General features: G+C 38.4%; 1 protein-coding gene across 3 annotated transcripts in view; it reads right to left on the reverse strand.

Annotated features, from left to right (window-relative positions):
• Positions 1-4,545: 4,545 nt before the first annotated feature.
• PTCHD4 (patched domain containing 4) overlaps positions 4,546-15,433 on the reverse strand; it is a 178,959-nt gene continuing 168,071 nt past the window's right edge. For all 3 annotated transcript variants that reach the window (XM_042937310.1, XM_042937312.1, XM_042937309.1), the window contains one exon: positions 4,546-6,263. In XM_042937310.1, coding sequence (XP_042793244.1) covers positions 4,630-6,263 — 1,634 coding nt within the window. In that variant the 3' untranslated portion in view covers positions 4,546-4,629. The remainder of the gene's footprint in view (positions 6,264-15,433) is intronic.

A 15,433-nucleotide genomic window follows, 5' to 3' on the forward strand; every position in this document is an offset into this window, starting at 1 on the left:
GATTCAAGATGGGAAGATTCCAAGGGCATACAAATTCAGCTATAGATAGGTTTTGAGTCAATGTCATAAAATTTGTCACAAAATTGTTTTGTAACACAGAAGGAGCAAGACACATTTTTTGTTTCTTTGTTTGGTTTTTAAAGGGAATAAAAGTGCTTCTAAATTACTTTGAAAAAAAAAATGACAGTTTTCAGGCTCACATTTGAAAAGATTATCAATACCTTTGGCAAACACCAACAGAACAGAGAGATCTCTCTAAAAAGAGGTTGAGCCAATCATTGAGTTCTCCAATTCACAGGAGACAGATCTAAATTTCAGTCGCAAGGTATTGTACTCTCTGGTTCACCGTGAGATCAGCAAACATAAGAAACTAAACTTGGAATAATTACTGACTAACACAGAATCTGCTATGTTGTTTACCTGGAAGCCAGATTTAGCCTCTAGGATTTTTCAGAGGACATTCTAGAAGAGGTTGCTGCTATTGACACCCAGGGAAGGCAATTTTTAAATTGTCCCCCTTGGGATGAAACCTTCTGTGGACTTTAGGCTCTTGAGACCAAAACCTACAAGGCATTTATGAATAGCTGATATGAGAATTTTAATAAAAGTTGCAATAACCATGAAAATAGTGTTTGTAAAAATCTATGTACTATTAGTAACAATGCATGCATAGTGCCAGGCATTCATAACTATTTGGTTATAAAAATATGTGAGTGTAATTATGGTATTTACAGTCAACTTATAAAAATACATGTAATTCTGATGGCAATAGTTAATCCCTAGCTCTAACCACAAGCCTAGAAGGATTGGAAGATTATTATGGGAAAGTGCGTGGGTAATTACAAAATGGACAAAGCTCTCACCCTCTCGAATTCAACATTCAAGAATGGCTATTATAGCTTCGTAGGAGCTTCATTTGTCATAATTCTTCTAAACTCACAAGGTAAAACCCAAATTCTCTGGAAATAAATAGGAATCAAATGGGAAAGAAACATTCACATGATACAACCATAGGGAAGAATAATTCTTTCATGGAATATTCATGCACACCTGTCAGAGAGGTTCCCGATCCCTGGAAGAATTCATGGGGTGACATTTAAGCACACCTTTCATTTAAAATATTATGCATGGTCTAGGTTAACCAAATCTCTTTCTGCAATTTAGGTGAGCACCTCTTTGGAGCTTATTAACCATCATGGGGAGTGGAGTTCTTACAGGACTTTCTGATTCAAATTTATAATCTGTTGGAAGAAAATAAATCCACATTGCAGTTTAAATTCAGAAAAGGTGTGTTCTTTCCTTCTTTCTTTTCTTTCTTTCTTTCTTTCTTTCTTTCTTTCTACAAACTTTAAAATCTCTTGTTTTAAGAGAAAACCATATTTCAGCAAAGTACAATATTCTACATATATGACATATTTCCCACGGGTTCTTTTCTTCCAGGGTTGATGAGTCATCTTTTAGCAGTAGATGGGTTCCCAATTTGAACACCATGAGTATTTCCCAAATGGACAAAAACAGTGGGAGTAAACTAGAAAAACTTGAGAGTTACACATAAGCTATTGAAAAAAGCAGAGGTTGGGCATTACCTACAAATCATGATCTCATATGTTAGGATGTATCTTGGCATTGAGGAATCGGAATATTCGAAAATATCTGTCGCACAGTGAGGTTGGGAGGTCAGATGATGCTCAGTTAGATTCTTTATGGGCTTAAATTACTTCCTAGGACTGAGCTAGGGCATTTTGGATGGTATATTAACTCTTCCAGAACAAGAAATTCCATTTCAATAAATTATTGCTACAGTTCATTAATGAATACCATGGTGTCCTGGAAAAGATAACGACCCTTCCAAAATCCAACCCTTCTTGTCAGTTGAGCAATGACAAATTCACATTTATTTTACTCACTGTGATCCTTGAAGACATAACCTAAAAAAGAACTGTTTTCCTCCATCCACATAGAGACTATCTAGACGCAGGTAGGATATTGGAATTGTCCTGGTGGTTTGGCAATAGATGCCAAACTGTCCTCACATGCATTTGGCAACCGGCATGCTTCATTCGTTTTTTAGAAATCAGACTGCCGATCTTCATATATGGAATATGGAATTGTCTAAGGTAATCAAGAAAAAAAAATGACCCAAATAGGCAAGCTTTTTAAAAATTGGTAAATGAATGGAGAATGGTACACCTTGGGCAAACAATGGAGTAATAGTTAATGGGATGTCTCGGTTGATTATTTCCCATCTTTTGAAAGGGATGTAAAACAAATATTCACAAAGGGTGAGTAAACTATGGCAGAAGAATCCCCCTCCTTTCCCTCAAAGCCTAACTCTTCAGAGACTTCTACTTCAGATATGAGATCATGGTCTACAGGTCTACTAGTATCAAATACCAGTTCATCCCAGCAGAGCTGTTCAGGAGGCAAAAGGCTAGGGTTATCTGTGACGTGAATTTCACAAAGAATAGGAGAACAATAGCTGTGTATGTTTATGTCAATTACTTTGCATACTTGATCTACTGCTATTGTGCCCACATGAACACAAGTGAGAAGACACGAATCATTTCTAATAGAAAGAAACTCAGTAACCTCAAGGTAGGACAAAACAAACTTCACGTAATAAAATAAAATTTCGTTAAATGGTTTTCATTTTAGAGACAGTGCTTCTTTCCCTTAATATCCTGGTAAACTCCTTATCTGGAAAAGTATACTTGTTTTATTGTTTTGTTACTTCATTAATCTATCAACTTCATTTCCAGACTGCAACCAGAATGGAATGGTTTGTATCTCTTTTTTGAACTTAACTGAGTCCAAGAGGTGTTTTTTTTCTCTTTTCTTTTTTTTTTCCTTTTTGTTTCCAGATTTTATATTTGAAATTCAATTAAAATATACAACTGAAGTTGGTGGGAAACAGTAGCTCTCTTCCAGGTAAAAGAGCTTACTAAATGTTTTTATCATCACTGGACATTTGTTCAGTCCTACCTGAAAATTAATTTATTTTACTGGTTGGCATGGAAAAGGCATTTTCTAGGAATTTTCTGTGACAGGAAGCACAGCATTAATCCAAGTAAGCACCCAACAGACTAAGTGTATCTGCTGGGGAGCAGTTTTAAACGTTAACTCAATGAAAACATTTACCTCGGTACTTGTTCTGAGAGAGAATTCAGCAGCAGTTACAGTGAACGTGACCCGTGGAGAGCTACGAACACCCCAGGGGGTGGGCCAGCTGAGGAGCACTTTCCAGGGAACAAGAACAATGATATTGCAAGAAGCTACAAAACGATATTGCGGTAGTTATAGTGATCACTACTATAGTGATCGTGGCCTGGGTCAATGTTCCAAATATTAATGCAAGGAACACACTAGACTTTATAGGATTAGAATATTTTCCTTACACTAAGAACCAGTTGATGGCGCATGATGAGTGGTGATGATCCATTTACTCTGTTTCGTTCTACGACATTTCTTAGTTAGATCTCCTTTTTCCTATGTTAATTATCTATATTCCATGGCAGTATATATTCGTCATCTAAAATGAGAACACTGTACCTATGGTATACCTCAACGGTCTCACACACACGCACACAGACACGCACACACACGTGTACCCTATACATACATGTATGGACAGTATGTGTAAAATGTTCATTTGCAGTGGGTAAGCTCTCTGAAAGCAGCCAAACCAGCCTTCCCGAGTATAGCGAACCATTAGACCTCAATGAAAAGCCTTATCAACTATTTAGCTCCAACATGAAATTTTAACCCTTGTCCATGTGGTAATTGGTTTAAATGCCTTTTGTGTGTGTATGTTTTCTTTTTTCTTTTTGATTTTATTTTTTTCTGAAGTCATCCAAAGAATCTCCAAGATTGACATGATATGTAGAATCTAATGGACTGACATCTCTGTTTATTTCGCTTATCACACAGTTGTATAATACTCTTTCTGCTGAAACACTTGAGTTGTTTTGAGTTGCCATCAATGTATCTGTATTTGGCTAAGGCAGGTTTGACTTTCTAGAGAAAGTCCAGCCCATCTGCAAATGGACAGCTTCTTCTACACAAACATCAATGTTCACTAAAGACAAATCTAAGTATATGTATATATGGTATATATACATATATATGTACACGTAAAATGGATTGGGAAGTCCTTTGGTTTAGACGGGATTAAATATGTACTTCCCAAGTGCATAGGTTTCCTTTGACCAACCTGTTCAAAACACAAATAAGAAAAATGCCATGGCAATTTTGACATTTACTGTCTTTTCCCCTATTTAGAGGCCCCCTTTCTACTCCTCTCCATCTTTCTTAAGCATTTTATTTTTAAAAGCAGTGAGATCTTTTGGCCTTCCAACGCTTCATTCATTCGTCCATTCCTTGGAAGAGCTCTAAGATCACATCCCCAAACTTATCTTTAGTGGAGAACAAGGTTGTAAAGAACATTTCCCTCTTCTTTGATTCTCTCTTCCCCCCAGGAAGTGGACACCTTGATGTGTCATGAACAATTCACTCTTGATCTGACTTTCCTTGTTACCCCTGGCCAGCCCAAGCAGCTGAGGAGTGAGCTTTACTCTCCCTGCATCATTGTGCAATACTGGAAAAGAAAAATAATCCATTTGTCTACACCCTTCAGACTGTAGTGACATGATCAGGGTTCTCTTGAATCTCTATGCATTCAATTTCCTCTCTCTCCTTCCGTTTGGCGCGTTTCTTTTTCTTGTGGTGCTTTTTGGAAGGGGGGAAAAAGGTTAGGAACACGGGTAAGATAACAAAACAGTGCAGAAGTGTGCAACCCCCAGTGAGCAGCAAGCATTTGAACAGTGTGAAGGTCAGGTTTGAAGGCACAAATAGGAGGGGGACCAACCCAATAAGAAAAGAAGTAACATTTTGCAAAATGGCTGTCCCATGCTCTTGTAGGGAGCTTTTTATACATTGTGTTCGGGTGTGCTCAGTTGCTAGTACAAATGTGTAAAGCAGTGGTGCACAGTGGTCAATGGCAAAATTTAAAGTGTAGATAAGGCACAAGATAGAAATGCAATCCATGTCGACGTTCCATAGCGTCATTAAGCCCAGAACGCCCAGCTCAATTGAGGTGACACTAAGAATGAGCCAGAAGTTTCCCAGAGGGTGGATCACTAGGAAAAAAGTCAGGATTAACACCAGGAGGACACCAAAGCCTGCAATCAGAACAGGCACCGTGACAGACAAGCCATAATGATCCGTGAACACAAAGGAGGGGTTGAACACGATGAATCGGATGCTCTTTGACAGGGACAGGGGCCTCAATTTTTCCAACACTTCTATGACTTCCTTCTGCTTGTCTCTGCTAGTCCTGGCCACCAGATACAAGCGAGAAGCGATAATATTGTTTTCATCCCCTGCTTTGGAGAAGATGATATCGTTTCGAAAATGCTGGAATTCTGGCTTTTTTAAAAACGAACTTTGTAGGACACTGATAAAGTCACTCTTGTTACTGGCACTGATGTTGCTAACTTTCAGGAACTGGTAATACTGCTCCACCCAGGACACTGCAGTGAACCCACTACAGAGCCTCCTCAGATCCTCCTGGACGCTGCTGTTCCAGTACTCCAGCGGCTCGTAGATGTAGAATCCTATCACCGGGCTGTAGTTGCTGAAATATTTCTGCTGAACCATGGCGTAGGAAACACTCGGAGAATCACTGGCTAGTAGATTGATGATGTTGGCCCTGTCGCTGATCTGCAAGCACCCCATGAAGGAGAAGGAGGCATAAATGAGATAGAGGATGACGACAAACGGCTTCACGTAGATATTGGTAATCCATTCGTTGTAATGTTCGCGTAGGAAGTGCTGAATAAAATGGTGCTGGTAGGGGTTCGTCTCATGATGGGATGTCTGTTGATGCCCGTCACTCATCACTGTCTGGAACCACACAGGTTTGCGGTCCAGGTATTCCGCGGAGGGGATCTTACAGCAAAAGATGCTGTGGTAGCGGTTTTGCTCTAGTTGGCCCGCGAAGACCAGACAGGAGCCAAAGAATGAGAAAATGTAGAAGTAGTTCAACAGAATGGAGACACACATGTTCTGACAGAAGACCTTCACAGCCTCTATGTTTGTGAATGGGCTGGCACCCATGCCAAAGGTAATGAAGTACAAGGAGCTGGTCATGGTATAGGTGACCATCACATCAGAATAGGCATCTGCAACCCTGTCTTTGAAGGGTAAATTCTCTCTTGTTCTGCGCCATCCGGACAGAAGCTCAAACACTCCTTTAGTTCCATGACCTAGTTTTTTTTTAGAAAAGAGAAAGAATCATTGTTTTTATTTCCTCCTATGGCTCAAGTGAGCTCTTTATAGACTATCAATGCTAAGCAGCACTTTATACTCTAATCTTCAAAATGCTATGATCCTCATATCAGGGTCTCAAAATCTGAGTTACGCAACAGGATATAGTTAGTCTGGGTGTCTATTTTAGTGAAGTCCAAGTTAATTGGTGTTCTGGATAAAATTAAACATGTACTGTCTGTCTTATTAATTTTACAAGTCGTAAGTATAATTGACATTATTATGTGATTCCCACCCCCACGCCCCCGCCCCAGACACATGCTGTCTCCCTAAGTGGATCATAAGTTGTAAATGGCAGGGACTGTTATTCATACATCTTCAAATGCCCCACTTCAATTGACTGCTCGATCAGTTGAGGTATTGACTGACAGTCCCTAACCTCCATTTCAAGCTGACTTATGGGCTGATTTAGGAAATTATAAGATGATTTTCAACACTTAAAAATCACTTAAAATTGATTTTGCAATGTTTAATAATCTGCTTGGTGGCCAGATGGCTTAGAAACCAATTCCTATAGATTTGATTAATTAACATTGAGTGTGAATTGAAAAAATCCTCCAGGTCACATAAAAGACAGGGGAAGACGTTCAGAGCAAGAGATCATAGCAAGTATTTCCTTTGGGTTCCTCACAGAGCTTTTATTCACACAGTATGAACGCTGACTAGCATTTACTTCCTTAAAGTGGATGTGGAATGCTTCTTTTTAATCAGCTTCTGTGCATTCTTTAGTAGGCGTAAATAAGCAAAAGCTTTATTCCACAAATATTACTTGAGCACCTGCTATGTACCAGATACTGTTCGATATTGAATTGCCACCACCCTCTCCGCTCCCCACCTTGCCTGCTTCTTCACCCACCCCAGGCATTTAAGAGCTCTGAAGATACCACCACTTGCTTCCTTACCAGCCAAAGCAGAAAACAGCTGGGAAAGCAAAGGGACTATGCTATACCTTCAATTTCCCTCTTTTTCACTTCCCTGAATTAGCTCTGTCAATTACCATCCACAATGCATCAATTGGTAACTTTCTGACTGAGAGAAAATCTTCATGCATCACTCTTGCCCTTGTAGGCAAAGCAATACTACACACAAACCTTTTCTATGAATGGATACAAGCTGTGCTTGGGCTCTTCTCCAAGAAATCCATTAGAGGAGGATGTAGCTTAAAGGCACAAAATGACCTAGTTCAAGAAAACTTGGAAAATGGACTTTGTGGGACACCTAGATATTGGAGCAACTCACTTAGCAATGCTTTAACAAACATAATGGCTGAGGTCTTACTATAACCACTGATCCTGTGTTGTTGATAGAGTTGCTAATTGGCGTACATAATTTTCCCCTTCTTTATTACTTTTATTTGGGACTACAATGGGCACGATTAAAAACCATTTCTCAGCCTACCTTTCAACTCGAGGTGGTTCATATGATGTATTTCTGGATAATATAACTGATAGTCACCTAAGGATGCTTATTAGAAAACCAGAGGCTTTGCCGTAAATGGTATCATGGAGCCACCAGTAAGAGCCACGGTCTACCATCGTTTCTAATTATCTTTATTTTTATTTTTTTGCATTTATTTATTTTTGAGAGAGCACTAGTTGGGGAGGGGCAGAGAGAGAGAGAGAGAGAGAGAGAGAGAGAGAATCCAAAGCAGGCTCCAGGCTCTGAGCCATCAGCACAGAGCCCGACGTGGGGCTTGAACACAAAAACTGTGAGATCATGACTTGAGCTGAAGTCGGACGCTCAACCGACTGAGCCACCCAGGCGCCCCTCTAATTATCTTTAAAGAGAACCCAATCTCTGCTTATCTAAGCCACTGTAAGTAAGGTTATCATATACAGTTGAACTTTTTCCTAACCAACAAAGCTTTGTAGGTGAGTTAACATTTACTTAAACCTCTTTTATGAGGAGCTAAGAATTCTTGCTTTATAGTTAATTTGACTCTAGTATTTACAGGTTTAAATATATATATATATATATATATATATATATATATTTAAATATATATAATCAAATTATATATCAAATTGATTATATATAATCAATTATATATATATTAAATATATATAATCAAATTATAATTTGATTAAAAAAATTGGTTCATCTCTTTTGGGAGTTTTTAAGATTAATTATTAATTGTTACTGCATTGGGGTTGTTCTTATCCTAAATATAAATCTATTGATTCTCCAAAGTTCTCTCTTCTGGGTCTCCAGTCAGAAAAGATAAATTTATCCTAGCAAATAGAAAAGATTAGGCAAATTGCATTTATGTATAAGGTAAGTTTTTGTTGTTGTTGTTGTTTTGGAGGCAGTGATCTATTACTTATTACATTTAATTACTAGCTCAACATGTATGTGCATTGCATTAGGTCTAATAATTCTTTAATTTTTTAAAAATGTTTATTTTTGAGAGAGAGTGAGAGAGACAGACAGACGGAGTGTGAGTAGGGGAGGGGCAGAGAGAGAGGGAGACACAGAATCTGAAGCAGGCTCCAGGCTCTGGGCTCTAGGCTCTGAGCTGTCAGCACAGAGCCCGGCGTGGGGCTCGAACCCATGAACCATAAGATCACGACCTGAGCTGAAGTCAGATGCTTAACCGACTGAGCCACCCAGGAGTCCCAAGTCTAATACTTCTTAACATCATTAATTCTTCATTTCTATCTTCTGCAAGACTCCTTGACAAAACAGAATACCGGATCTTTCATTCCCTTGACAAAAACATAATATTAGAATATTAGCTGAAGTAATTAAAAGAATTCTTTTAATTAGAGCACTTCTCTTCTGAAATGAGGACTCTTGCTATCTTTGTAGTTATAAGGGGGAGAAGGCTACATGGGGCTACAGCTAAATTTGGCTTTCCTTTACTAATGGTCACTTTTGTGAATATTAGGTACACTATGTAGGCCAGATTGTTGCTTTATATAGTACAAAGGTCTGTACGTGTGGGAAGATGATGCTAAACTATATTAGGTTAACTAACCACTTTAAGTGTGATAAAGTGAAAACTGAAAACATAATTTCCAAACTTTGTTTGGAGAGGACATTTTATCCCATTCATAGGTTTGGATATTTTACAGACTATTCCTACGGATAGGAATCATTTGATTCTCACCATAATCTGGCCATTTCCTTGCTGGTCTAATCTATGACCTGCTTCAGCTAGGGTAGTCTTTCTTCTCACCATGAACCTGCCCATGATCGGTCTTAAGTTCTTAGTTTTATTCATGCTTTTTTTTCTCTGTCTTGCAATACCTTCTCCTTATCGCTGGTCATATGGACGTTTTGTCCATCAATCTGTTAAGTGTCAGCTCAGTTCTCTTCTTTGCCAGGAATTCATCTCTGACAATTCCAGACATATTGATTTTTTTTCTGTTCCTTAAAGTCTTACTGCACTAATTAGTTACTCATTTTGGCACAAAACCATGTGCTGTTCTGCTCTGGAACAAAATGGTTTTCCTAGGATATGTTCTATTTCTTTGGTTAGAGTGCAAATTCTTCAAGGTCAGGGAATACATTTTATGCTTCGCAGAACAATCTGGCAGAGTTATAGATGCCCAGAAGATGCCCACTAATCTCTTATTGAATTAAATCAATTCTTGATTCTAGATGGGTCATAAAAATGTATCTTTTCATTACTTATTCTAAGATTTATTATGCATCTTTATATCTATATTGTGTCCAGAAGTATACACTTTTCATTCAAATCAACCCAATATGTATTTATTTTGACTTGTTACACATGAGTACCTATACTAGTCAATATATAAAACATAAAGGTAAACAAGAAACACACTATTTTCCAATATCTGTCAGACCAGAAGGTCATTTTCACTTGGGTAATTCTGAGACAGAGATTATAGATATGAATTTTATAAGCTGTCCTGTAGGATGCTCAGAAGAATTTCCTGACCTCTACTAACTAGATGTCAGCAGCACACTTCACAATTGTGAGAACCAAATATGTCTCCAGACATTGCCAAATGCTGACTGGGGGACAAAATTGCACCCAATTGAGAATTACTGGTGTAATTAAAAAAAAAAAAGTACACACACACACATATGTATTTTAATCACCTTTTCCTGATTGTAAAAACAGGACATACTTCCATCAAAAAAATTGGGAAAGATGGAAAAAATAATGGTTCAAAGTTATTTTATATTCCTGCAACACAGATAATTGCTGTTAACAATTTTGCATATTTCTGCCAGTTTTGTATGTATACAAGTATGTATTAAACTTATCCATCCATCCATCCATCCATCCATCCATCCATCTATCTATCCATCCACCCATCCATCCAGATTGGTAACTACTTAATTATCTAACAGAACAGGGCTCCTGTAAAGAGAAATTAGAATTTGGGATTACTCTTGTTGCTATCCAGTTGTCCTGTCAACTGTGGGAAGCCTGTTTCCAAACCTCTGCAGTATTTTCTCTCTTGGTTTCTTACTTTTGACTTTGGGTTCCATTCTGAGGCTAAAACCATTTTTTGAACATCTACTCACTTGAAAGAAGCCCAGCTATTTCCCATAGCTTTTTAAAAGTGTATATTCACTAGTTTTCCACACTTACCAAGGGTCCTATTGCAATTCAGACAAGATACCTGAAATTAAAGAAAGTGACCTACCATCACAGATGATGATGATAGTGTGGCTTGCCCCACTGGACCATGACCTGAACTAATTCTATCGTATTTCCTTTTGGTGCTTAGTCCTGACAGTTTGTTGTTTCTCTCCCATTCCTGCACAAATCCTTAATCTCCACCTAAGGCCTCTGCTTTATGAACCACTCCATTCGAGTTGCTGACTGGTGAGAGACATAGACGTGAGCCGTTAATTGGATTGTAAAGAATAACCGGAATTCTTTCTAAGCGGAGATGAATGCTATGGACTGTGAAAACACACCTGGTTCTTTCTGAGGGATCAGGGAAAGCTCCAAAAGTTTCTGACACATAGAGGATGATGCAGTCTAGACTGATGGAATGACATGAATTCAGGCACAAATGCCTGTAAATCAAAAGGAGGTGGTTGTGGTTTTAATATTAGCTTGTTGGTATAGCCGTTTATGCCATTGCTGGAACAATGCATTTACTATTTCAGGAGATGACTGCCAAACTTTGATCATGATTTCCTTCAATTATTAGCATATGTTTGCAAACTATATTACAATACCATAATAAGCGGCTCGACTGGGATAACTAAGCTTTCTCTTGGAAAAGTTTCATGAAAAAACAGAGAACTCTTAAAAATGCTTTGGACAGAGTTGGAACCGGGAGGACAATTCAAGGAGGGCAATGAAATAAAAGATTTGGGTGTATGTGTGTATATTGAGTACTCCAAAAGTCTTCAGCAATGTTGTTGGAGACCTCTTTCCAAATGAAAGCAAAGGGAAGCCTTGTGCAATAACAAGTGAAACTTACATGACACCTGGCTAAAACAAAATCTGGATATTGAACCGGCGTTTGATTAGTATTAGGAATATTACTCTATTTAACAATAATTTAACAATTTCTCCTATTTACAATGGATAAATATGACAAAAAAATGAAGATTATGTGGATTCTTCTTTTGGTCATGGTACTGTAGGTCAGCCAGAGAGAAAATTTTGAATGGTTAAAATTTAAGAACATACACTTTTGTTACCAAACAAAACTGATTTCAGTCATAAATGAGCTGAACAATATTCAGAATGGGTTGTAATTCCCTTGAGCCTGAAGTAATCACTTTACAGACAACTAAACAGGACTTCTAAAGTAAGACAGATGTTCTCTGAGAACAGATTCCTTCCCACATTTAACAACATTTCTCTAAACTCTTGTATTCCAGTGTAAATTTCCATACTGTGATTGTACCTACAGTGACTTAGGAAAACTCTGGTGACAGGGCTCGGCCTAAAATGACTTCCTTCCAAGGAAGTATTGTTCATCAGTAAATGCAATACAAATTTGACAGTTTCCATGTCAATCCCAAACCCAATCTCTCCCCAAACCAGAATTCCAAAGAAAATACTTTTAACAAGGATCAAATCTAATCAGAACTAATTGTAACTGATTCAATTAGTACTCCCTACTGGGCTTTTCTTGATATATTACTTTAATAAGCACCATCTGTGGGCTTCTAATTCTTTCTAATCAGCTGAATTAGAATTCTCTTCATTTGCCTCGAGGAGATGTACTAGTGGGCCTCCCTTTATACTTGAATATGTCAAGCCTTCTGCAGGTCATGAGAGCTTGATATCTCTGGTTTCAGCAACATAAGAATTAAGGCAAAAATAATATTCCTTCTTATGATCTGCTCCAGAGAAATCTTTTTATTTCTTTAATCTCATTTATTTATTTCTTTAATCTCATTTACTTCTGCTTTGGTTGGCTATGCTTTCAGTAACTGTGTTTGTGGAAATCACCCTTAAGCTCAGGTGGAAAAGCGTATTTTGATTTTCTACTGGGCTCTCAGGCTAGGTGACTTCCCAATACTAATCAAATGAATAAATAATGAATGAAAAAAATAAAATCCAGCCAACTGAGCCAGTAAAGCAGCTAACAGCAGCAACAACAGCAACAGCAACAACAATAACAACTCCACCACCACCCCCACCACCACAAAATCTGGATATTGAATCAGCATTTTTAGTTACCATTCACCTGTTCAGCATTATATGGGATACTCATCCATTGTTCCTTCTGTTTAGTTGGCTGTTCCCGCTTATATTTTAAAGATACCACTCAAACATGATCTCATCTCTAATACCTTCTGCTTGCCCTCTTCATCCCTAACTCACATGCTTAGAAGCCTCTCTGCATTCCAACACATATGGTAATGTCAACTAATAAAATTATCCATCGGTGTGCCTGGTTTTTTTATGTAAGTCTGTAAGGCCCTCACTGTCTAGGGTAGGCACTGTCTTTTCCATTTTTGTATTTCAATTATTTGACACTAATTGGCGCTCAGTAAATGTTTGTGAAATTGAATTGGCCATGATCTGTGTCTAGTCTTAAAGATATTCTTAAGGGGCGCCTGGGTGGCTCAGCCAATTAAGCATCTGACTCAGTCTCAGGTCATGAGTTCGAGCCCTGCGTCGGGCTCTGTGTTGACAGCTCAGAGCCTGGAGTCTGCTTTGGATACTGTGTCTCCCTCTCTGTCCCTCCCCAACTCACACTCTGTCTCTGCCTCTCTCTAAAGATAGATAAACATTAAAAAAGATATATTTTTAAGTGTGCTTGCCGTGATTATTACTAAGAACTCTATATTTAGCATAAGTGTCTGTGAAATAGAAATTCCCTCATTTTACTGAGAAGGGCACTTGAGTGTTACCTTGGTGGTGATTCTATGGCAGAGGCAATGATAGGTATCAGTGACGTTCAATTGCACAGTAGCATGTAATTCATTAATTTGACTGGTTCAGCGTTACAAATGTCTGAGAAATGGAATATCAAATTGAAAAGCTTGTTCTAAATTGTTATTTGGCAGGGTAGAAATGATTTTGTAAAGTATTCCTGCTCCCTAAGAGATGGATTTTTTTTAGACATTTTCTAATCCTCATAATCTCTCACCTGGAGGTGGTGATCAGTGTGTATTTTAGACTGACTACTTTTAATCAATGTTCATCAGAATAAACAGGTGATTATCAAGCTCTATACACAAAGGATGGCCAGGGCTCTTGCCTTTTGATACCTATATAGCCTAAAAGACATAGAGTAGGATGTTATTTAACAGGAATTTTCTTTTTTTAAAAAAATGTTTAGTTATTTATTTATTTTGGGAGACAGAGATAGAAAGTGGGCAGGGGAGGGGCAGAGAGAAAGGGAGACAGAGAATCCCAAGTAGGCTCTGCACTGCCAGCCTGGATCCTGATGTGGGCCTTCAATGGGCAAACCAGGAGATCATGACCTGAACTGAAATCAAGAGTCAGAGGCTTAACAGGTTGACCCAACCAGGTGCCCCTCAACAGGAATTTTCTTTTTTCTTTTCTTTTCTTTTTTTTTTTTAATATGAAATCTATTGTCATATTGGTTTCCATACAACACCCGGTGCTCGTCCCAACAGGTGCAAGCTGCTGTTGCCAGGGGCATATTTGATTGTTTTACCTGAAACTTGTGATGGTGTCGTGCAATGGGGGTGGGTCTAGCTTCATATTACTGTTACCCAGGAAGTGACTTCTCTTGAAATCCCCATCCCCGTACAGAAGGAAATAGGCTAAAACGCATGGTAAAGAGGCACCATATTGCAATGAAAACAGGAATTAGAAGGAATCTGAACAGCCACTCTTAGCACTTAGTAGGAGGTTAGAGGATTTTATTAGGTTCCTAAGAGAAAAAAAATGGAATTTAGTAACAGATTCTTACTGTATGTTTTTTCAGAGCTGTTGTGTATTTTATACATATCCTAATGTATAGAAAAGGGCATATAGTCTCACTCCAGAGTTGCATTCCATCATTTTTGCTAATTTATTTTGTAGTTCTACATAAAGTTGAGTGTAAAGAATCTAATAAGTGTGTGTGTGTGTGTGTGTGTGTCCTCACATACACATGTGAGTATATGTAGATCTCAATATACATATGAGAGAGAGAGAGAAAGAAGGGGAAGGAAATAGCAATAGAGATAGGGAATGGGATTGTTTCAAAACCTGGTGACTATTGCAGCTAAAGTTTTAATACTCAGAGGGGGTAAAACTAGGTAGACAATGTGGTTACTAGCACATCCCCAGAGTTAGATTGATTGAGTTCAAATCTCAGGACCCTTTCTTCCTAGCTCTGTGACCTTGGGCAGGTTGTTTTTTTAAACCGCTCTACATTTCAGTTTCCTCATCTATAATTAGATAACAATGGGGGCTACATCATAGGATTGTTATCAGTTTCAGATAAGTTAACATATGCACTTGGCACACGGTAAGTGCTCTATTGAATGGAAAAATTTGGTGCTGGCAACAGCAGGTTGTTTGCATCAAGAACATTCCAAATCATTTGCCGTGGAATGCCACCTTCTGAATGCAGCTTGGTTTTTGCTATCTTTACCACCACAGCTGAGTTGGCTTTTGGGGGGGGGGGATCCCCAGTGCTCTCTTTTCAGCTTTTCTTGCTGTGGCGCCTCCAGTGCTGCCAGAAGATGAAGCAAT

This window comes from Panthera leo, chromosome B2, assembly GCF_018350215.1.
Source record: "Panthera leo isolate Ple1 chromosome B2, P.leo_Ple1_pat1.1, whole genome shotgun sequence".
Taxonomy (NCBI): domain Eukaryota; kingdom Metazoa; phylum Chordata; class Mammalia; order Carnivora; family Felidae; genus Panthera; species Panthera leo.